The 20,169-nt window shown below is 60.2% G+C and overlaps 7 protein-coding genes across 7 annotated transcripts; 3 read left to right on the top strand and 4 right to left on the bottom strand.

Annotated features, from left to right (window-relative positions):
* Positions 1 to 876: 876 nt before the first annotated feature.
* CMQ_7898 (40S ribosomal protein s8) lies at positions 877 to 1,368 on the bottom strand (the record flags this gene model as incomplete). The annotated part of the gene is made up of 1 exon (XM_014313538.1): positions 877 to 1,368. The coding sequence occupies one exon, from the start codon at positions 1,366 to 1,368 to the stop codon at positions 877 to 879; it is 492 nt and encodes a 163-aa protein (XP_014169013.1).
* Positions 1,369 to 2,222: 854 nt separating this feature from the next.
* On the top strand, positions 2,223 to 3,727 carry CMQ_7793 (RNA recognition motif-containing protein; the record flags this gene model as incomplete). The annotated part of the gene is made up of 3 exons (XM_014313433.1): positions 2,223 to 2,260; positions 2,316 to 2,482; positions 2,547 to 3,727. The coding sequence occupies 3 exons, from the start codon at positions 2,223 to 2,225 to the stop codon at positions 3,725 to 3,727; spliced, it is 1,386 nt and encodes a 461-aa protein (XP_014168908.1).
* Positions 3,728 to 4,955: 1,228 nt separating this feature from the next.
* CMQ_7865 (uncharacterized protein) lies at positions 4,956 to 7,678 on the top strand (the record flags this gene model as incomplete). Its single annotated transcript, XM_014313505.1, has 3 exons — positions 4,956 to 5,081; positions 5,138 to 6,381; positions 6,817 to 7,678. 3 exons carry the CDS (start codon positions 4,956 to 4,958, stop codon positions 7,676 to 7,678), a joined length of 2,232 nt encoding a protein of 743 aa, XP_014168980.1.
* Positions 7,679 to 8,275: 597 nt separating this feature from the next.
* Positions 8,276 to 12,127, top strand: CMQ_7779 (udp-transferase; the record flags this gene model as incomplete). The annotated part of the gene is made up of 1 exon (XM_014313419.1): positions 8,276 to 12,127. The coding sequence occupies one exon, from the start codon at positions 8,276 to 8,278 to the stop codon at positions 12,125 to 12,127; it is 3,852 nt and encodes a 1,283-aa protein (XP_014168894.1).
* A 436-nt stretch (positions 12,128 to 12,563) lies between these two features.
* CMQ_7825 (CH domain containing protein) lies at positions 12,564 to 14,849 on the bottom strand (the record flags this gene model as incomplete). The annotated part of the gene is made up of 2 exons (XM_014313465.1): positions 12,564 to 12,870; positions 12,970 to 14,849. 2 exons carry the CDS (start codon positions 14,847 to 14,849, stop codon positions 12,564 to 12,566), a joined length of 2,187 nt encoding a protein of 728 aa, XP_014168940.1.
* Positions 14,850 to 15,474: 625 nt separating this feature from the next.
* CMQ_7909 (uncharacterized protein) lies at positions 15,475 to 18,578 on the bottom strand (the record flags this gene model as incomplete). Its single annotated transcript, XM_014313549.1, has 5 exons — positions 15,475 to 15,894; positions 15,992 to 16,120; positions 16,197 to 16,817; positions 16,889 to 18,252; positions 18,341 to 18,578. The coding sequence occupies 5 exons, from the start codon at positions 18,576 to 18,578 to the stop codon at positions 15,475 to 15,477; spliced, it is 2,772 nt and encodes a 923-aa protein (XP_014169024.1).
* A 1,060-nt stretch (positions 18,579 to 19,638) lies between these two features.
* CMQ_7831 (uncharacterized protein) lies at positions 19,639 to 20,061 on the bottom strand (the record flags this gene model as incomplete). The annotated part of the gene is made up of 1 exon (XM_014313471.1): positions 19,639 to 20,061. The coding sequence occupies one exon, from the start codon at positions 20,059 to 20,061 to the stop codon at positions 19,639 to 19,641; it is 423 nt and encodes a 140-aa protein (XP_014168946.1).
* Between the last annotated feature and the right edge of the window lie 108 nt (positions 20,062 to 20,169).

Here is a 20,169-nt window from a genome sequence, read left to right as displayed (position 1 = left end):
GGTGGAAGAAGACGTCGATCGCCTCGGCTACCTCGGACTCGTTTGTCTCGAGGGCAAAGTAGCCTCTATCAAGCCGGCGGCACCTGCGGGCTGCTAGAAGCGTGGGTAGAGCGGCAGGTTGGAGCCGTAGTCGAGGAAGGGTCGAGCTGGTGGCCTTAACTGCCAGGGCGGTCGAGCAGGGCCTGGTCGAGGAGGTCAGTTTCGGAGGAGATGGTTTGGGGGCTGGCGTTCTTGTTGGCTCCGGCTTGACCGTAGTTGACGCGCACGTCGTCGACCTGGATGTAGTCGAAGTCTGTGATGCGAATAGACATGGTCCAAACGTGTGGTTAGCAGAGAGAGGTTCTAGAGTACTGCAAAGCTCTGCTCTCTCGTTCTGATATTCTGGTTTCTCTTTCTCTTCGTCTTGTGAAGCAGCGTCACCGCCGTTATTAACCCTACCGACAGTCCAAGGATGCTCATATTGCCTGCCTTTGTAAACGTTGTCGACCAAAGTACGTTGTGATCTGTCATCGCCTCACGAAAAGTTCCAAATCGGGAAAAGATGGAAAAACTGTGATCGCAACCACTTGTCTGAGTCAAACTGTGCATCATGCTGTGCGATTGGATAATCATTCTATCTGGCCACGGCGACCCTTTGTGTCGGCAGCGCTGGCCGTTGCAGTACAGAGATGGGCACGTGATCGAGGGTATTTATGTGTTTTACACTATGTATGTACAGATGTCGTTGTGCTCTTGGCAAGCCTGCGTTTGTTCATTGGGTCATGAGGCCGACCGTTCTCTTTTCCTTTCCCGTTTAGCTGAACTGGACGTCTTCCTGGACTTTGGTCTTCTTGTGGCTGCGTCCTCGTGGCGGTGTCCGTCTCAGCTTCCATCCCCTCATGCCACGCTGCAGAGCACGAGCCCGCCAATCTTCTTTTCCAGCGCTTCGCGCACCTCCAGCACGCCCCGGTCCGTGCTCACAAAGAGGCACTCGCCCAGGTTGAGGCCCTTGATCGGCCCCGACGGGAACCCGCGTGCCACGCGCTCAAGGTCCGCTAGCGGCAGCGTCACCATGCGCTTTGGCGTCGAGTACGCCCGTAGCCGGCTCATCACCGGCTCGTTGTTCCAGTACTTGAGCCCGAGCCAGAGCCGCCGCGTGGCCACGGTGGCCGACGTGACCGGCTCATCAACGTGTGCGCCCGTCATCAGCTCCTCGGGTGCCGGCGGCGTGGGGCCAGCCCGCGTCACCGACGCGATAAACCCGGCGCGGTGCAGTGCCAGGGCAAACCGCAGGTTGTACTTGTTGTTCGGCACAGACGTCAGCCCGAGGCGGGCCTTGCTTGCGTTCTGCAGGTGCGAGCACGTGTTGGCGATGTGGAGGACGCCCATGGTGGCGATGGGTCGGTAACGAAGAAGGGAACAAGGCCTTTGAACAGGGAAAAGAGAGAACAGGGAGCGACAATCTTCTCGCCGGTGTGACGTTCGCCAGCAATGTTCGGCTGCGTGCTCGGAGTCGTGATGCTGCGGATGATCCCCGCTTGGCTGAGCCGGTCGTCAAAAAATGCGAGATGCTAAAAAATTCGATAGCGAAATGGTGAGGTGGTCCGTGCTTCTGTGGATGGATAGGGCCACCCCTCTACGGAGTAGTTTGTCTGCCAGCAACGAGGTGTAGTAGTTCGATACTCCGTAGGATATCGTGTTTCTTTACAATGGAACAACAGTACTCGGAGTACATGTACAGAGTATGATAGGAAGATAACGTGAGATACGAACAAGATATAATCACCTCCAAGGACCGGCATCGCAGGCACTTTATGCTAGCCAATCAGACACAGCAGTTCCTCCGACTTCTGGGACACCCACAATTCGCACCACCATTGCCTGCCGCCATTGGCCCGTTGTTCGTGCTTTCCGACCTGTAAGCGCCGACGTTTTGGCCAGGGACATGCTCCCAGCTATCAGCAAATCGAAATGCTCGCCATTGTGACGAGAGAGGGGTGCTTGTTAGCATGCTCGTCCGGGGTGGCTGCCGGTGCTGTGGTGAACTGACGATGGGAAAGAGCCAATTTTCTGTGCGCCGTCGCACTTTCCGTCTGCTTTTTCTTTCATTTTGCCTTTTCTTGTCGTCCGAATGAGTTTCTGTCTCTTGACACACTCGACTCCCTCAACTCTCTTCTCTGGGGGCCTTCTCTCAACATTTGCTGGAACAAGTCCTTCCCTTCTCCCTCTCCCCACCAGTTGCCATGGCTGTGAGGCCGGGCGAAGAGAACGTCGCGACGCTGTACGGTCATATACCGCTCCGTTTCCTGTGCAGCAGCAGCTGACTTCTAATCCAGCTTTGGCGACATCCACTACTTTTACGGCCCCGAAACCGACAACCCACCACACCACCGCTTTGACAAGGGCTCCTATGTCTACCTCTTCGAGAACGCCGTCGAGGGTCGCACGCGCATCGAGGTTGCCAACCGGCCGGGCACCGAGCTCCAGGACGCCTTTGATGGATGTAAGCACCATACAGAACCATTTTACGGCCTTGTTTCTTACTTTCTCGCCGCTTACAACCACAGATCTCGACTGCACGGCCGTCAGCTACTCCTACAGACACAGCTGTATGGTCTCTCTGACCGTGCATGACGTGCCCAATCAGGAAGAATGGCACCTGCCCACATACGACCCCCAGAACCAGAACATCTACCACTACAAGCTGCACAGCCTGGACATCTACTTTTGGACCCCACGCGACGCCCTCCAGTTTGTCAATGGCGTCCGCCGTCTGCTGCCTGCCAGCCAGCTGGACATTGAGGACGAGCCGCTGCCACCCCCGCCGCCACCATTGCAGCAACAGCAGCAGCACTACGGAGCCGTGCCTCTGGACGTGAGCGTGTCGCCGGTGGTGCAGAAGCTCGAGAGTGTGGCTCTCTCGGAAGGCAGTGTCGCGACAGCTGCGCCGGCAGCAGCAGCGATGTCCTCTTTTGCGGCCCCACCGCTGTCAGCCATCTCTGCAGACTCGGGTGGCAGCCGTCCCTCGCAGGGCAGCACGCCAGCACCAGCACCAGCACCAGCATTCGTGCCTATGGCCTACAATCCAGCTGCACCAGCTGCACCTGAGACGATCCGACCGCGTGAAAAGACGCCACCGCCCGAAGACGCCGTTCCACACAACCCGCTGCACCAGACGCTCGTGCAGGACGCTTCGACGCCCTTCAGCCCGGGACTCGTCGTGCCCATGGGCCTCGGCCCGCTCAGTCCCGGCGTGCCTCCACCAGCCTTTGCCGCACCACCTGGCGCTCCGGCCTTTCCGGCCTTTCCAGGTCCCCCTCCCAACTTTTCTCCCGGCTCGACACCTGTCACGGCTGCTGCTGGGGCCGGAACTCCCCACCCTGGCCACCCCGGCCTCGTGCGCGCGGGTACTATGCCGGCCTCGCCCTTTAGCCCCAATGGCTTTCCTGGAGGCCCTTCTTTCGCGGCGCCGACGACGACGAACCAGTACCAACACACACCGACGCCGCCACCTGGCTCGGCCGCAGCCCTCGGCGGTTACAGCCAATACAGCTATAGCACATCGTCGACGACGCTGCCGGCAGCAGGCGAATACTCGGTCCACCACCAGCTGTACCAGCCAACCGGAGGGGAGGCAGTTTCGCACCAGCCAAAGCAAGATCCGCGTGGCCGCTTCGAGGAGAATGCCGGGCGGATCGAGCGCGGCGTGTCAGGCATGTTGAAGAAATTGGAAAAGAAGTTTGCTTAGGAGGTCGGGAAAGCGGAGAACGATTTATTAGCGAAGCGAAGCGAAGCAGCGTCTGATACTTGTCGTATTTTTGTGTTTCTTAATTTCCCGATTGTCGAATGTCAATGCAGCCCCAGAGGGCACACTTCGTGATCAGCGTCCGGCAATCAGCGCCACTGTTGATTACATGCATACCATACGGAGCACTCCGTTCATCCCCTTTCATACTCGGCTCTGGGATCTGGTTGTGATCCCGGTCAGCCCTACCATCATTGTGCAAGTGAATCTGACTTCGTAATCATTGTGGCGGTGGTGTGGCCAGGTTGCTGCACAGCCCCCTTTTGGAGGGTTTCTAGCCTCAAACGCCAGTATTAATGTTGCTGTCGTCAATGTGCCCTTCCCAATGTAGGAGTACTCCCTACCCCATACTGCATCCTGACGGATGCTCATTTCTCCATCTCCTTTAGATTTCCCCCTCGCCCTGCCTATCCGCTTACAAAAATGCCAGCTCCCTCTCCCTCCGTTCCTTCCTTATCTCGTGCTGTGTCCAGCTCGCCATCTCGCCCAATCCGGAAAGCGCATCTGCTTCTAGCGCCTACAAGTACCAGGTACATGCTGCCTAGCTCTGTCACCTCCAGCTCTGGGCGTCCAACCTCTCGAAATACTGACGACAGCCACTCAGCCTCTCACACCACTCGCGTACCTCGTACATTTTCCCGCATTGAGCCGTTACTTCCTCCCCCTCTCCATATCTCACTTGCCCACGACTACAAAGCAGCCGGCGCTTCCTTTTCGTCTTGCTGGATCAGTCTGATTTTGTTTTCCGTTTCTCGCCGTCTGATTTGTCTCTCCCATTTCTCCGCCCCCATTCTCGATTTGCTACCTGAGAGGCAAAAGTGCGCTTTTAATCTACCGTGCTCGTGAGCTTCAATCTGGTCTAGACTGGCCTGCTGCCACGGCAACCGAAGAAGCCCTGTCGAGCCCATCCAGAATCGGCTGCAGCCTGAAGTGACGAATCTTTCTGCTTCTGTCTCCCCCGCGTCTATTGATCGGACACACAACGACAGCGAGGAAAAGCCTAGATTGATGGTTCCTGCTACCATGCACGGCCGCCAACTGGCATCTACCGTCGTCATCGACTAAAACCCCGTGTGCTTTCCCAACTCTATCGATCCTACAAGTCCCCTTCGGCCTTCTCTTGTCACACTCGACGTTCCCGAACCTGCATGCCGATCGCACATGCTACAGAATGTACATTCGCAAGGACATGTCCGGCAGTGCGCCGCTTAACTTTCGGGTGGCGAGAGCCATACGGGAGATCCAGCCGCCTGACAAGGAAGATCCTCAACCCAGCAAAAATCACTCGGTCGGCATTGTAAGCAACATCACAGCCACCTCTTGACCAATGCTGACGTTCCTTGACCGAAACAGATTCTTGGCTGCATCTTTGCTAGCTGCGTCGTCGCCGGCTTCCTGGTCATAGGATATCTACGCTGGCGACGACTGCGGAAGCCGCAGTATGCACTCTCTGGCCGCGATGACAATGACCACAGTGCTACGGCCATACCTGCTGTGACGACACAGACCACCACCGTTCAGACGCCGGCCGCGACAGTCGACCGGAATACGAGCGTACGGTCGGTCATGACTTTGCCGCCCTACCGCCCTAAAGCGTCCGATAACGAGCACGTTTTGGGCCGCGAGGGCGAGCGCGGAGGCATCGACGTCGTCTTGGAGCTGCCGACGGCCGAAGAGGAGGAGTCTCTGCGTGAGGAGGAAATGGACACACTATTCCAGATCCGCCAGGCCCGACGCCGTCAGGCAGCCGAACGGGAAGAGCGCCGACGAGCACGACAGGAAGCACGCGACCGGAACGACCGGGCAGCCCTCCAGAGTATCCGGCAACAGACACAGCTGGCGACGACAAACAATTCTAGTGAGATCGACACGCTGCGTGCCGAGCTTGAGCGTTCCCGGGACATACGGACTCGTGCGGTCAGCAAGGTGAATTACGCCGATGTGGGCGTGGCACGCCACGACGGCACGCGCATTCGGGCCAACAGCTCGGAGAGCGAACGTGTCGGCCTGCTCAGCGACGCGGCCAGCATCGGTGCGTCTAACCGTTCGTCGGGCCTGCAGCAGAGCCTCCCTGCGACGCAACCTCATCACCGTGATCACAGCGCCAGTTCTGTGATCAGCCTCGACACCACGCACAGCGACGGTGTGCAATCCCATGGGCCTCCTTCGGCACGATCGCGCACGAGCTCCATCGGCCAGCATACGCGGGCTGGGTCGAGCCCGGAGCTTATTGACGCTGCCGAGGCCGATATGGGCGACAGTTACATGCCATCGCACTCTCCGCCTGGCTATGACGAGGTTTCCCTCAACGACCTCACACCCGCCCACTCTCGCTCTACGAGCCCGTATCCCGAGCCGCCACCAGACTATACTCCGAGCACGATAAGCGGTCAAAACCCAGGGACCGTTGCTGCCGAGTCTTCTGGGGCGGCTGCCCGCACAACAGAACCAGAGTCCTCGGGGAGCATCAGCAGAAGCGGCAGTGACAGAGATTCGAGAAGCGCCGCTATTGCACGGCTGCCAAGTTTACGTCTGCCCGAGCTTCCACAAATTGTTATTGAACCGTCGAGTGCGGTGACGAGAGACGACAGCGAGCGGTGATTGCCTGACAGCCATCTCCGACGGATATCGCCCGACCTGCGGGCAAACATAAAATGAGAGACGATGATGATTGTTTCGTTTTCAATTTCCCTCTCCTTTCTCCTTTGGATACTTGGATCAGCTGGTTTAGTATGGCGTTTGGCTTGCAAGACGTACATTGATTTATTCTTTGGAGACATTTGCCTTGCATTTTTCCTTCTTGCCGTGTTCCTGCATTCGAAGCGACGATCATTTGTAGCCTTACAGAAAATGTGTATATAGCCATGATTAATACCGAGACCTGAGACATATTGTTACTGCGTGCGCACATGTTTCGAGGGCCAACTTGTGTAAGCGTCTATTACTAAATTAGGCGGGGTTGATCGCTTAGGTTTTTCTTATTTTTGCTCTCCATTACACACAGTGCAGGCTAACTCTACGAGCGTTGTCAGCGCTGGCCAGACGATGCATCAACGTCCGCCGGTCGACCTGTACGACAGAGACGACCTCTTGCCTGCAAACATGGGGCAGCCGGCGGCGGGAGGAGGAGGATATCACGGGACCGAGGAGGAGATGAGCGCGGCAGAGCAGAATGGCATCGACCTGCTGGACGATGTGTTTGGATCGGGGGAAGCGGAGGAGGCCGAGAGGGTCAGAACGGCGACAGCAGCCACGGACCATCCGTCGGACATGACGCGGCTGCAGCAGGAGCACTCGACGGCAGGCTACCGCGACGGTGTGACGGCGGGCAAAGAGGCGAGCTCGCAGGGCGGCTTTGACGAGGGCTACTCGCTGGGCGCGGCACTGGGGCTGGCAGCCGGGGAGCTGCTGGGGCTTCTGGAGGGGATGGCAGGAGGAGTGGTGGGGGCAGCGGCGACGGCTGAAGCTGCCACGGAGGACGAGTGTGTGTGCCTGTTGGCTAGAGCGCGAGAAGAGCTGAAGCTGCAGTCCATCTACGGGTCGGCCTACTTTGCGCCGGACGGGACCTGGACATACGAGTTGACTGCGACTGAGAAAGAGGCGACTGTCTTTGATGTGGCACGCGCTCACCCGCTGGTCCGCAGGTGGCGGCAGCTCGTGGACGCGCAGGCCGAGCAGCTGGGCGTCGTGCTGGGCGACGACGATGCGGCCGTGAAGGCGGCGCTGGGACTCGGCGACGAGGACGAGGACGAGGGGAACGAAGAGGATGAGGGAACGACTGTGGCAACGGCAACGGCAACGGCAACGGCAACGGCAACGGCAACGGCAGTGGCAGTGGCAGTGGCAGTGGCACCGCGCAACGTGCCGGCCTCGAACTCGTCGCTGGACTGGTGAGAGCTCTAGCCTGGAGTGGCAGACCAACCGACTTGGATCAAAGACAGATAGGCCTTCTCGGGGATTCAGACACTGGCTATTATCACTCGGGTTGATAGCAACAACCCGTTAGGCCGCTGCTAGCACGTGCTTGAGCATGGCAAAGGAAGTGCAATCTCATACAGCAGGTGCGAGCATGCCAAGGCCCACAATTGCAGGCTTGCAAGTCCCGTGTCGTCACTAGACGAAAACAGCAAGTGCGAACTACACAGTAGCAGTATCACAGACAAGATAATAATCTCTGTCGCCTCCATCTCTCTCCCTTAACACTGTCGATTGTGCCTGTATCTTCGTTCGCACAGTCGAATATCTCTCCGGCATCAATCCGGGCGTTCATTGGGCTTCGCCCCGGCATCTACCGGGCAGACCGATCGCAGCGAATAGGTCGCTTACTAAGATAAAGTCGCATTCCAGTGTTAACGAGATCTGCGAACAACGACTGGTCGATTTTTACCGCACTTGGATCCGCATGAGGCCAGCGTTGCAGAGACTGAGGACAGACCACCGCGACAGACGCACTCTCACACACACACTGAGACATCCGTTGTGCCCGCAGCAATGCCCAGCGGGAACATGCCGGACACATCGAACCACAGCAGCGGGACAGATACGAACAGCAGGCCGATGAGCGGAAAACCACATTACGACCCCGTCAGCCGACAGGGCCGAGCAGCCAGTCTGGTGCTCGACGACGACGGGCATATTGCCTATCCGTCAGAAGTGCCACCGGCGGTAGAATCGCCTGCCGTTGGCGTCGACACAGCCAACGACTACTTTCTGTCGGAGATGGTGCTGCAGCGGACAGGGACGACGACAATGACGGGAATGACAGCAATGACGCAGTCTGAGCGGGCCTCCCAAGGACTCCCGCGCTCCGAGAGTGCTACGGTGCTGCACGACTTGGCCATGGAGAGAGAGCCGCGGCCGCCGTCGGCAGCGTCGGAGCGGGGCAGCAGCGAGTCGAGGCGGTCGCCGGGATTGGATCTGGGGCCGGTTGTGGCGCCACCCCGGCGCGCCCGCTTTCTGCGGTCGTCGACCATGCCGCTGCCGGCAAGGGGCCAGACGGACGAGTTTGTGCTCTTCCATGAGATGCGGCGGACGTCGACGATCAACTGGAATGCGGTCGACGATGACAGCGACCTCGAGGACGGGGCGACCGGGCCGTTCTTCTCGAGCGGCGGTGCCGGATTGATCAGACGCGGCCTGCACGAGCACATCAAGCAGCAGAACGAGCGAGAACAGAAGAGGCAGCAGAGCCAGGAGGATCAGCAGGGTCAGCACGAGCACGTGCACGGCCACGACCACGAACAGCAGGCCCAACCTCCCTTTTCCGGCGGGCAATTCTGGAGAAAGAGGGTGCTGCGAAAACCGGACTCGCATGAAGTGCAAGAGGACCCGGGCGGCGGACAGACCTTCCGCCGCGACGGGCGGCTCCCGATCTCGGTCAGGGACACGAGCCACACGGGTTACCTGGCCAAGGCAGTCGGGGCGGCAGTGCGCAAGATGACGGCGCGGGAGAATGGAGTGCTCAGCGACCTGGAAGGAGACGTGAGCACGGCGTCGACATTCGCTGCCGGCGATGGCAAAGCGACGGCAGCGATGTCGCCGGTGGAGCGGCTGCTGCTCCAGCGGGCGCGGCGGCCATGTCCGCGGCTGAACATTGTGATCATGGTGATCGGGTCCCGTGGCGACGCGCAGCCGTTCCTGAAGATCGGCAAGGTGCTAAAGGAGCAGTACGGGCACCGGGTGCGGATCGCGACACACCCGGCCTTCCGCGACTTCATCGAAAAGGACGCCGGGCTTGAGTTCTTCTCGGTGGGCGGCGACCCGGCGGAGCTGATGGCGTTCATGGTCAAGAACCCGGGCATGATCCCAAGCCTGGAATCGGTCAAAGCAGGCGACATTGGGCGACGGCGGGCGATGATGGCCGAGCTCTTTCAAGGCTTCTGGCGGGCGTGTGTGGAGGCTACAGACGACCCGACAGACATGCGCAACCGTAACAACATGGGCGAGCGTGAGCCGTTTGTGGCGGATGCGATCATTGCAAACCCGCCGAGCTTCGCGCACACGCACTGTGCGGAGGCGCTGGGGATCCCGCTGCACATGATGTTCACGTTCCCATATACGCCGACGCAAGCGTTCCCGCACCCGCTAGCCATCATCAAGCAGTCAGACGTGGACCTGGGCTACACTAACTTCATGTCGTACCTGTTGGTGGACATGATGGTGTGGCAAGGGCTGGGCGACCTGGTGAACGACCTGCGGGTGAAGACGCTGGGACTGGACCCGGTGTCGCGACTGTGGGCGCCGGGATCAGCGTACCGGATGCAGGTGCCGTTCACGTATCTGTGGAGCCCGGGACTGGTGCCGAAGCCGAGTGACTGGGGCCCGGAGATCGACATCTCTGGATTTGTGTTCCTGGAGCTGGCGGCGTCGTTTGCGCCGCCGCGCGAGCTGGAAGCGTTCTTGGCGGCGAGCCCGGAGCCGCCAGTGTACATCGGGTTCGGGTCGATCGTAGTGGACGACGCAGACCGGTTCACGGAGATGATTTTTGCAGCAGTCAAGCTGGCGGGCGTGCGGGCGCTCGTGTCCAAGGGCTGGGGTGGGCTGGGCGGCGGGCAGGGCGGCGCGGTGCCGGAAGACGTGTTCATGCTGGAGAACACGCCACACGATTGGCTGTTCCCACAGGTGCGGGCGTGCGTGATCCACGGAGGAGCGGGCACGACGGCGATCGCGCTCAAGTGCGGACTGCCGACGATGGTGGTGCCGTTCTTTGGCGACCAGTACTTCTGGGGCAGCATGATTGAGAAGTCGGGCGTGGGGCCGAAGCCGGTGCCGTACAAGCAGCTGACGGCCGAGCGGCTGGCCGAGGGGATCCGACAATGTCTCGGGGCGGAGGCACGACAGGCAGCACAAGCGGTAGCGGAGAGCATTGCGGCAGAGGGTGACGGGGCGCTGAACGCGTGCCGGTCATTCCACCGGACGCTGCGGCTGGAGGGTCTGAGCTCGATGCGGTGCGCCATCTTCCCGGACCGGATAGCGGTGTGGCAGAGCAGACGCGGCAACATGCGGCTCGGAGCAGCAGCAGTCGAGCTGCTGGTGCAGGAGGGCCAGCTGAGCTACGGTAAGCTGCGGCTGCTGCGCAACACGGAGTGGAACGACTTTGAGGGCCCGGGCGAGCCGATCTCAGCCATCTTCGGGGCGCTGGCCAAGAGCATCCAGGACGGGCTGCCGTTTGGGGCGGCAGAGGCACAGTGGCGGCGGAAGCGAGAAGAGCAGCGGGCCCGGAAGAGGGAGCGCAAGATGGCGAGGAATTCGGGGGGACGGGCCAGCGAAGTCGGTGACGAGGCCGTGGCACTGCTCTCGGCCATGGGCTACGGGGCGAGCAAGACGGCCAAGGCGCTGGTGCTGGCGCCGATCGAGCTCTGGTTTTCCATCTGCCAAGGCTTCCACAATGCACCGCGACTGTACGGCGACGACACGGTACGACAAACGCCACGGGTGACGGGCATCAAGAGCGGTTTGCGGGCGGCCGGCCGAGAGCTCGTGCTTGGTGTATACGACGGCGTGACGGGGCTGGTGTTGCTGCCGGTGCGACACACGCGCAACGGTGGCGGCATGCACGGCTTTGTCAGCGGACTTGGCATGGGCGTCATGGGGTTCTGTCTCAAGGGCATCGCAGCCGTGATTGGGCCGATTGGGTACGCGGTTAAGGGGCTGGCCCGCGAGATGGAGAAGACCGGTCGCTCGACTAAGGGCGTGCGTCGGGCCCGAATTGCCCAGGGACAGCGCGAGGTCCTGGCCATGGACGGCAAGACGAGGCGGCACCTGACCCAACAAGCAGTGGCCGGCTGGGAGACGATGCAGGCGCTGTACGAAGCCGTGCAGGGGGGAGGGAAGAAGTGGAAGAAAGGAGGGGGCGAATCGGGAAATGCCGAAGAAGGCCGAGGAAGAGAAGGTCGAGTAAGGGAAGATCGAGGAAAGGGCCACCACCGACACCCAAGTTTTCTGCCGAATCGCGCGCTAGACGCAGCCCTGGAGAGTGCGGATGTGGCAGCCGTGGCGCTGGCAGCAGTGCGGCGCGGTGAGACGCTGGAGAGCGTCATGGGTCGGCGGAGCTATGGACACGCGCACAACCATCACTACGAGCGACACCAGCACCGGAAGTCGCTGACGGCGGCGGACGGGGGGAGGCGATCGGAGGGAGACAAGCACAAGGCCAGGAAGGTTGGACAGGAGGCCGGACAGATGCCTCAGCAAACAGTGGAAATTCGACTAGACGGCGCAGCAATTTCAGAACCAGCGGACAGCACAGCCACGGATGTCGGAGAAGGAAGCAGCGCCGACAGCACCATTGCCAAGCACCCAGAAGTGGTACTGGCTCGAGAGGGGATCGTCCAAGGGGAGTAGATTTTGGCGGCAAAGAATTGTTTATTATACCTAACGTATGCTTTCTGTTTGCGTGTTTGCTGGGATGCTTGCTTTAGCTCGCTTGCTGGTTGATCTTACGTCATACAATCTGACTACTTACAAGGCGCTTTATTGTTTCGCTCGTACAAATGGCTATCTATTATTCAACATACAAAAAAAAGGGGTACAAGAGAAGGTTAAGCAAGCAGGAAGGCGTTCCTGCTGGGTCAGTGTACAAAAAAAAAGGTAAGTGTGGTGGTGGTGGTGTAGCTTGGTGTGGCTTGTTGTGGCTTGCTTGCAGCTGCACGTTTGCGGCTGCAAGCGTGTGGGTAGTGCTCTTCGCTTAGTCAGCGTACAGATCGAGCAGATCGTCCAAGGGGGAATCTTCTGGTGGTGAGTCTTCGAGCGCAACGTCGTCGAGGACCACCGCCTCATCTCACCGCTGCCCGGGCAATCCCGGCAGCGGCCGCGGGCCGACAATCTGTCGGCGTCCAGCCCCGATGCCCTGTGCCCCGCGGTTCTGGCTGTCGCCGCCGGTGAAGCCGCCCCACTGGCTGACGTCCCAGCGGCCGTCGATGCCGTCGACATTGTTGTTGTTGGAGCCGGTGCCGGTGCCGGTGGCCTGCTGGAGACCGGCAGCTGCCGCTGCCGTTGCCTGCTGAGCATCCTCCCATTCGCGCTGGCGCTGGCGTTCCAGCTCCATCTCGCGTTCCAGCAGCGACTGTCCCGGTTTCGTGACCGGCCTAGCGCCCAGCTGCTTCGGCGGTGACCGCAGCGACAGCGGCGACGACGACGGCGACGGCGACGGAAAGCTTCCCGGCAGCGCAGTGCTCGGCCGTGACGACGACGTCGCCGCGTAGGCCGACGGGTTCGGCAGCGGACGGCTGCGTGGCGGCAGCTGTGGCGAGATGGGCGAGGCCAAGCCGGGGGCGTGATGTGGCTGGTGTGGTGATTGTGGCTGATGTGGCTGTGGCGATTGTGGCTGGCCGAAGCGGCTGCTGGCTCGTGGATCCGGCAGCGGTCGCGGCGACAACGGCTGTGCCGGCGAGCTCACCGGCTGGCTGCCTGGCCGGCTAGCCCCCAACGGTGGACTGCTGAGCGGACTGGCCAGGCCGCCACCAACACGCTGCGGCTCCTGGTCGGCAAACCGATGGCGACTTCGACTGCGAGGCGTCCGCAAAATCTCGGGCTCGTGACGCGACCATGAATCCTGGCGGCTTGGCACCGGACTCTTGAGCTGTCCGGCCGTTCCGGGTGCCTGGCTGCGCGATCGCGCCCGGCTTCGAGACCGCGCCTTGCCCTCGTCTACCGAGAGCCCGGTCGCCGCCGCCGTCGGCCCTCGTCCTCGTCGCTCGCGCTCGTATTCCTGCTCTCGCTGTCGCGCCTGCTCCAGCTCCTGTTCTAGCTCGCGCACCCGGTTGCTGTAGGCTGATCCGCCACGGCTGTCTTCGTCCTCGTGTTGGCGCAGCGGCTGCTTGCTCCCTCCACCTCCACCGCTCGTCCCGTTCTGCTCGGCTTGGTACTGGCTCAGGAGCTGTCCGTGTAGACGGCCGTCTCGTCCACCGACTGCTGTTGTTGCTGTTGCTGCGGTTGTTGCTGTCGTCGCTGTCGTCGTCGTCGTCGTCATCGCTGCTGCCACAATGCCGCCTGTCGCCTTCCCGCTGCTTCGTAGCCGCTGTCGCTCTTCGGCCAGACGGGCTTCAGCCTCGGCCTCGTCCCGGCGTCGCTTCTCTTCCGTCAGCTTCCACTGCTTCTCCTCTTCCTCCCATCGCCGCCGCTCCTCGTCCGCCTTGCGCTTCTCCTCTGCCTTGGCTGCCTGTGCTGCCGACTCCTTCTCCTTTTGTTGTCGCGTCTCCGCCTCGGCCTCTTTTGCCTTCTGTCGCATCTCCGTCTCGGCCTCCTTCGCCTTCTGTCGCGTCTCCGTCTCGGCCTCCTTCGCCTTCCGCAGCCGTTCGCGTTCGGCCAGGCTCATCACCTTGGGCTCCGAGTTTGTAATCTGTCGCCGACCTCCAAACGAGATGCCCAGGTTGCCCTGGCTGGCGCCGCCAATGTAGCCGTACTGTGCAATGTTCCAGGCCGGAGCGGTCGGCGTCGCTCCCTCCATGTTCCGCTTGCTCCACGTGCTCGGCTGTGTTGTCGGGCTCCGTCCGCCGCCATTGTTGAGCCCGGCCGAGTTCGACGGACTGATGACCGACCCGCCCACGCCCGAACCGCCAGCCGTGGCCGTATAGGCCCCGACAGCAGCGGAATTGCCGCCGACCGTGCTGCCACCACCGCCGGCTGCTCGGCCGCTCGGCCGCGGCCCCATGGCGGTCGGAAACGCGGTCGGGTTCACGCGGTTCGCCGCCCGGCTAAAGGCCATCAGACACTGCAGCACCTGGGCCGGGTCCTTGGCCTCGTACAGGTCCACGGTCAGGAAGACGTCGTGCTGCTGCAGGCTGAGCGGTGGCGCCTGGCATGCCCGCAGAAAGTGCGAGATGTTCTCCATCTGCACAAACGGCATGGCCGACTTCTTGAACCGGATTCCCGGTCCTGACATGGCCAGGTTCGCCAGCCGGCACAGCGCCACCCCGTCGCGCAGGCCGTCCAGCAGGTCGCTCCCGCTCAGCGGCTCGCCCAGCACGCTCTCTACCCATTCACGTGCTTCACGTGCCGCCGCCGGCGTGTACTTGTCCAGCCGCAGCCGCCGCAGGTCGCCGTCGAGCGATGACACCGTCGCCATCTCGCTCACTTCGCACAGGTCGGTCGGGTGATCGCGTGCGTCTGCCAAATTCCCGTCTCAATACTCCGTACTCACGTAGCGCTCAGTTGCTGCTCGTCCCGGCTGTTTGTCCTTTGAAATCTGTCTGCCTGTCGAGATCGTGTCGGACAGCGGTGCAAGGAGAGGACGGGAGGCGAGGAAGGAGAATAGGGACAGCCTTAATAATAGAGATCGCCAAAATAAATAATCTCATATTAATACTGCCTGCAGCCTGCCGGCGCCACACTTTTTCCCCCGCACCTCTGCAAGCCACCGCTGATGACGTGTTTGTCTGCTCATACCAGCACAAAGCTGTATCTGTCTCAGTCTTCCATCGCTTCCGATCCTGTCTCCGTGACAAGACTCTATGGTCTGACTGCTCTTTCTCATACAGCTGCTTCACGCGCAACGCTCCTTTACTCACAGCTCCGTACTCCGTACTCCGTACTCCATAGACTCCTTTCAAATTCTAGAAAGAGACCCCACTTTAGTGGACTAGACCCCTTAGACCACTCACAGCCGTTGCAATTCGGCTGCCATGAGCTAGTCCGCTCTGGGCATTTCCATTTGTCGTCTAATGAGTTTTCCACCATCGGTAATCCTATTTTCACCATCCACCATTCCCACCATTCTCCGGACATACTGTCCTGTCATCACTGCTGTCATGCCGAAGTCCGTATCCCGCTTCGCACAGCTCTGGTTGAGCTGGAAGGCTCTCCGCCTGCCGTGGCGAAAGCAGTTTCTGATCGGTATGGATGAACTTGCAGCCGAGAAGCCTCACAATTCCTTCTAACTTCCAGGTCACGATCTCGACGGCAACACCTACTGGGAGTTTCGCGACATCCGCGGCCACAACGATAGTGCCACCGCCCGCTGGCGCCGCATCGTCCAGTACCCCCGCGGCACTCACCACAGCGACGTGAAGGTGCCGCCCCAATGGCATCAATGGCTCCGACACACCCGTCGCGAACCCCCTTCTCTCGACGAGCAGCGCCACGAACTCGCCCGCCAGCAGCAGATGCGCCTGCTAGCCGCTGCTGCCGACGCCCGTTGGGCCGGGGCCAAACGTGTCGACTCGGGCCCCAGTCTCGTCCTTCCACAGCTGCCAGCAGAACAGTCCTCACAACCACAACGAACTTTGGAAACCGATCGTCTTCCTTCTGCCACTCCTCCTGACTCTTGGAAGTCCGAGCAGCCCAGTCGTCAGAAATGGCAGCCTCAGGCTTGGACACCACGTGAACCAAAGCAATAGCCTTTATCCGGTCGTCTATCAATATTTGATATCTTGTCAAGTCTCTTTCGAGTCTCGCCCCTCTTTCCTCATCTCACTCCTCCCTCTTCACTCCCCTCCATCTTCGCCAGCTGCACCATGCTCAGCAGCCGCCGACCCGATCGTCGCATCAGGTCCTGTCCAAAGGCCTCCAGCTCAAACGTCTTCTTCCTGGGTGGCCGTGGCCGAGCCTCGCGCGCCCGCACGCCCGCCTCTGCCGCCTCCTGTAGAGCTTTCGTCCAGCAGAGCTGTCTGCTGTCGCCGCTGCCTCGTCCCGCCCCCCAGACGATGCGGAACAGACTCTCCAACACCAGCGCCATGCGCACGTTAGCCCCCAGCACCACCGTGTTCGCGGCAAACGGCAGGAAACAGCGCTCCAACAGCTGCTGCGACACGCTCAAGCGGCTGTCTGCGTCTGGGTCCACCAGCCGTGGCTTCGGTGCCGACAGCGGCAGTACCGTGAAGAGAATGTGCCGAAACAGGCCGACAAACGCGTCGTTGGCCGTGATCGGCGGTGGCGCTGATGCTGTCCACAGTGCTGCACTCGCAGCCGGCGGTGGCAGCGAGACAAACGAGGAGAACACGGTCACGTCCGTCTCCCGCAGCACGTCGGCAAATGTGCGGTAGACCACGTCAACTGGCGCAAAGTCTGCGGGGAAACACATGGCCGCAAGCACAACCTGGCCGCATTGTCAGACAAGACCTACGTGAACTTGGAAGTAGGATCAACCAAACAGAATACAAGTCTTACCAGATAGAACAGCCGTCGACGAAGGGGAACGGATTCGAGAAAGCCCGGATCGTTCCCCGGGTTCGGTATTGTGCCTGTAGAGCCAGACCCATATCCAGAATCGGTGGCCGCTGTAGTCGGTGATGGTGGCGGGGACTCGTCGTCGCTATAGTCGCCAAATTTGGTGCTGTCGAGCTCCAACAGACGTCTTGATGCGGCTGTCATCCCGTTCGCCCCAGCAGTACCGCCGTGTCCTGTCGTCGTCGTCGTTGTCGTCGTCGTTGTCGTCGTCGTTTTCGTCGTCGTCGTCGTCGTCGTCGTCATCGTCTCCTTGTCAAAGACCTCGCGCAAATGTGCCGCCTGTGAGCCGTCCGTGACGATGGCCGAGGCCAGATGCCGCAGCTGCGAGTGGCTACCCCAACCCTGCAGATAGGAAAACAGCAGGGACTTGTGGAGAGGTGTCTCGGCTGTCGCTGTGATTGCCGTGGCCGCTGCAGCCTCTCGTCCCGATGGCGATGTCCCCTTTCCGCCCTGTGCGTGCTCCTCGCCTAGCCGTGCGGCCAGGTCTGCCTCGAGCACGTCGACCACGAGGACCATCCATGCCTGCCAGTACCGCCACCGCAGCGGTGCCTCCACGCTGCAGCTGAGGGCCCAGCCGGCCACCCGCCAAAAGTCCTGTCCGCGCGTCCACACGCTGTCCCGCGTGGCCATCCGCCCGCTGATCGCGTCTTCGTCCGCGTCCATGTCCGTGTCTACATCGAGGCCGTGTGCAAAATCAAAAGCCGCACCCACATCGGCATCTGCTGCACCATCGCGGCTGCTGGCCGTGGTCGCCAGAGTGTCGACGCTGATGCCGGCCGCCGCGAGAACGGCGCTGGCCCGCTCGTTGTCGTCGTCGTCAAACTTGAGCGTCCGGCTGTCGACGTAGTCTCTGTGGCCGCTGCCACCTCCACCGGCACCGCTGCCGCCAAAGATGCCCGACCGCGCACCCAGCGCTCTAAGCCGACGCGGCCGGGAATGCGATCGGCTGGCACTCGCACTCGCATTGGCACTCGCACTCGCATTCGCATTCGCACCACCGCTTCCCACAGACGCCGCACCACTACCACCTCCTCGTCCCCGCACGTCCCGGAACGCAAAGGCCGTCCGGAAGCCCGGCTGCATCGGCCCTGCCACCGCCAGGATGTGACGCAGGTACTGCAGCGCATGGCCGGCCACCCGTAGGTCCGTGTTCTCCTGCGTGCGGCTCGTGTAGGCCGGGTGCACCATCAACGTTGCCAGCACGGCCAGATGACTGGGCGGTGGAATCCAGACCGGCTGTCCGATCCCTCGCTCAGAACCTCCCGCTGCCAGGAGGCTAGTCAGAAGCTGGATGGCCTCGCTGTCTGTTTGGCAGCGAGCATTCCGCCCGGCTGTCAGCTAGCACGCCTCTTCTCGTCTCCGCTTCTCTGTCTCCATGCTCTCTGTACTCACACATTCGCTCTTCCAGAAACACCCGAACGTGGCCTTTGAGCTCATATGGCAGCTGTCTCACCGGTCGATACAGCTTTGTAAAGCTGCCCGTTTCGGCCCCAACAGCTGCGGTCTCACGAGCATCGTTACCACCACCACTTCCAGAGCCTGTCTCTCTTCCATTTTGGCCATTTGTTGACGGAGACGTCGTACGAGCCGTCTGGAACGAGGCCACAGAGCTGGCGGATGGCGAAGCCATAATTAGGAAGAATGCAGTTGCTAGACAAAACGGTAAGGCGCGTCGCGTCCAGTAGCCCATTAAAGTGATGGCGGGGCTGCATCTTGCACGTGCTACGAGGTGGTCATGTGCTCTTGTCACGAACGCCAGCAAGACACCTGATCTCACATCACCGAGACCTTCAGCTCGCTACGCTCTGCGTCAATTGTCTTCAATACTACGGAGAACTCCGTACCTGCCTACTACATGCAGGAGGGTGAGATTAGGACGGTCTTGGCAAGTCGGTAGATGACTAAGCCGCCACAAGGCTGGGCTTTTCCAGGCGAGTAAGCTTGCGTGGCCCAATCTTCTCGTTACTTCGGTGCTCGTGTTGCCGTTGTCTTATATGAGGCCTCAATTGGAAGATGGCGTAGCTCGAAATTGCGATATGTCGCCCTTCACGGCGTGTTCTCAGAAGCCATCGTACCCTTCTTGTCACGGCATGACGGGGTGACTCACAAACGCATTCTTGGCGGTGTCATAACAATGCCATAAACATGCGTAGATCTTCTTATAAAAAATGGCTGTACAAATAAATAAGATGTTTTTATTTCCCTTTTCATCTATGGTTGCATCCAAGGCGGCACTTTATTCGTAAGCCGGCCGTGGATATTCTCTCGATTTCCACAATCAGACTACAACCAGACCCTGTGTCATCATACGCAAGCAAGCTATGTTGTCTGCCTACGAGAACTCATACACCAGTGGTGCATACGAAGTCACTTCATTGTGTGATGGACAGTGGCAAGCTTTGACATAGAATTGCATGAAATTGTCAGATATTTGTGTTGTTCTTCTTAAGACTAATCGCCCCCTTCGTTGGTCATGCCTGTACCGATCGCATAACAAAACCTTGCTTTGCAAATAAAACCACAAAAATAAACGAAAAACCGTGAGACGAGGGGGAATAAATGCTTCCAAACGTGGTGCACAATAGACTGTAAAGCTGAAGGGTCGTTAAAGAAAATCACACCCGAGAGGCTGGTGAAAAATTAAAAGACTTTTGTGTGCAGACAACATCGACTACTGAGATGCTTCCCCTCTACTCGATCGCCACCTCGTTCCAGTCCTGCTGGTGGTCATCAAGGTGCTCGCCCCAGTGGACGGGACCAAGCTTGAGGAAGCGGAAGACAGGTCCGCTCTTGATGCTGTCGCTGCTGCTCAGGCTGGAGCTCCGGCGCTGTTTCACACTGGTCTTCTCAGGCACGGCCTCCTCGACAGAGGTCATCGCTGCTGCCACTACTGTAGTGCTGTCTGACAGCTCCTTCTTCTCCGAGACTGCGGCAGCAACAGCAGCCCCGACTGGGGCGACGACGGCCTTCTTCGGCCGGGGGTAGGATGCCGACGTAGCAGGGGCTAGTGACAGGAAAAAGGACGGCTGACGGTCGGCTGTCTCAGGAAGAAAGTTCTGCACCTGAGAAGCGAGAGCCAGAATCTCGGCGTTGGGCATGTTCGGAGACGACATGATGTAGAGGTAGTAGTCGAAAGGGACGATAGATAAGGTCGATTGTGTCGTAGCAGTCTTGTTGGTGTCTGGTCAAGAAAGGACTATGCGAGCTCTGCAAAGAAAGAG

Source organism: Grosmannia clavigera, assembly GCF_000143105.1.
Source record: "Grosmannia clavigera kw1407 unplaced genomic scaffold GCSC_82, whole genome shotgun sequence".
NCBI lineage: Eukaryota > Fungi > Ascomycota > Sordariomycetes > Ophiostomatales > Ophiostomataceae > Leptographium > Leptographium clavigerum.
The sequence above is the reverse complement of the archived record's forward strand: the minus strand, read 5'-3'. Positions and strand labels throughout refer to the sequence as shown.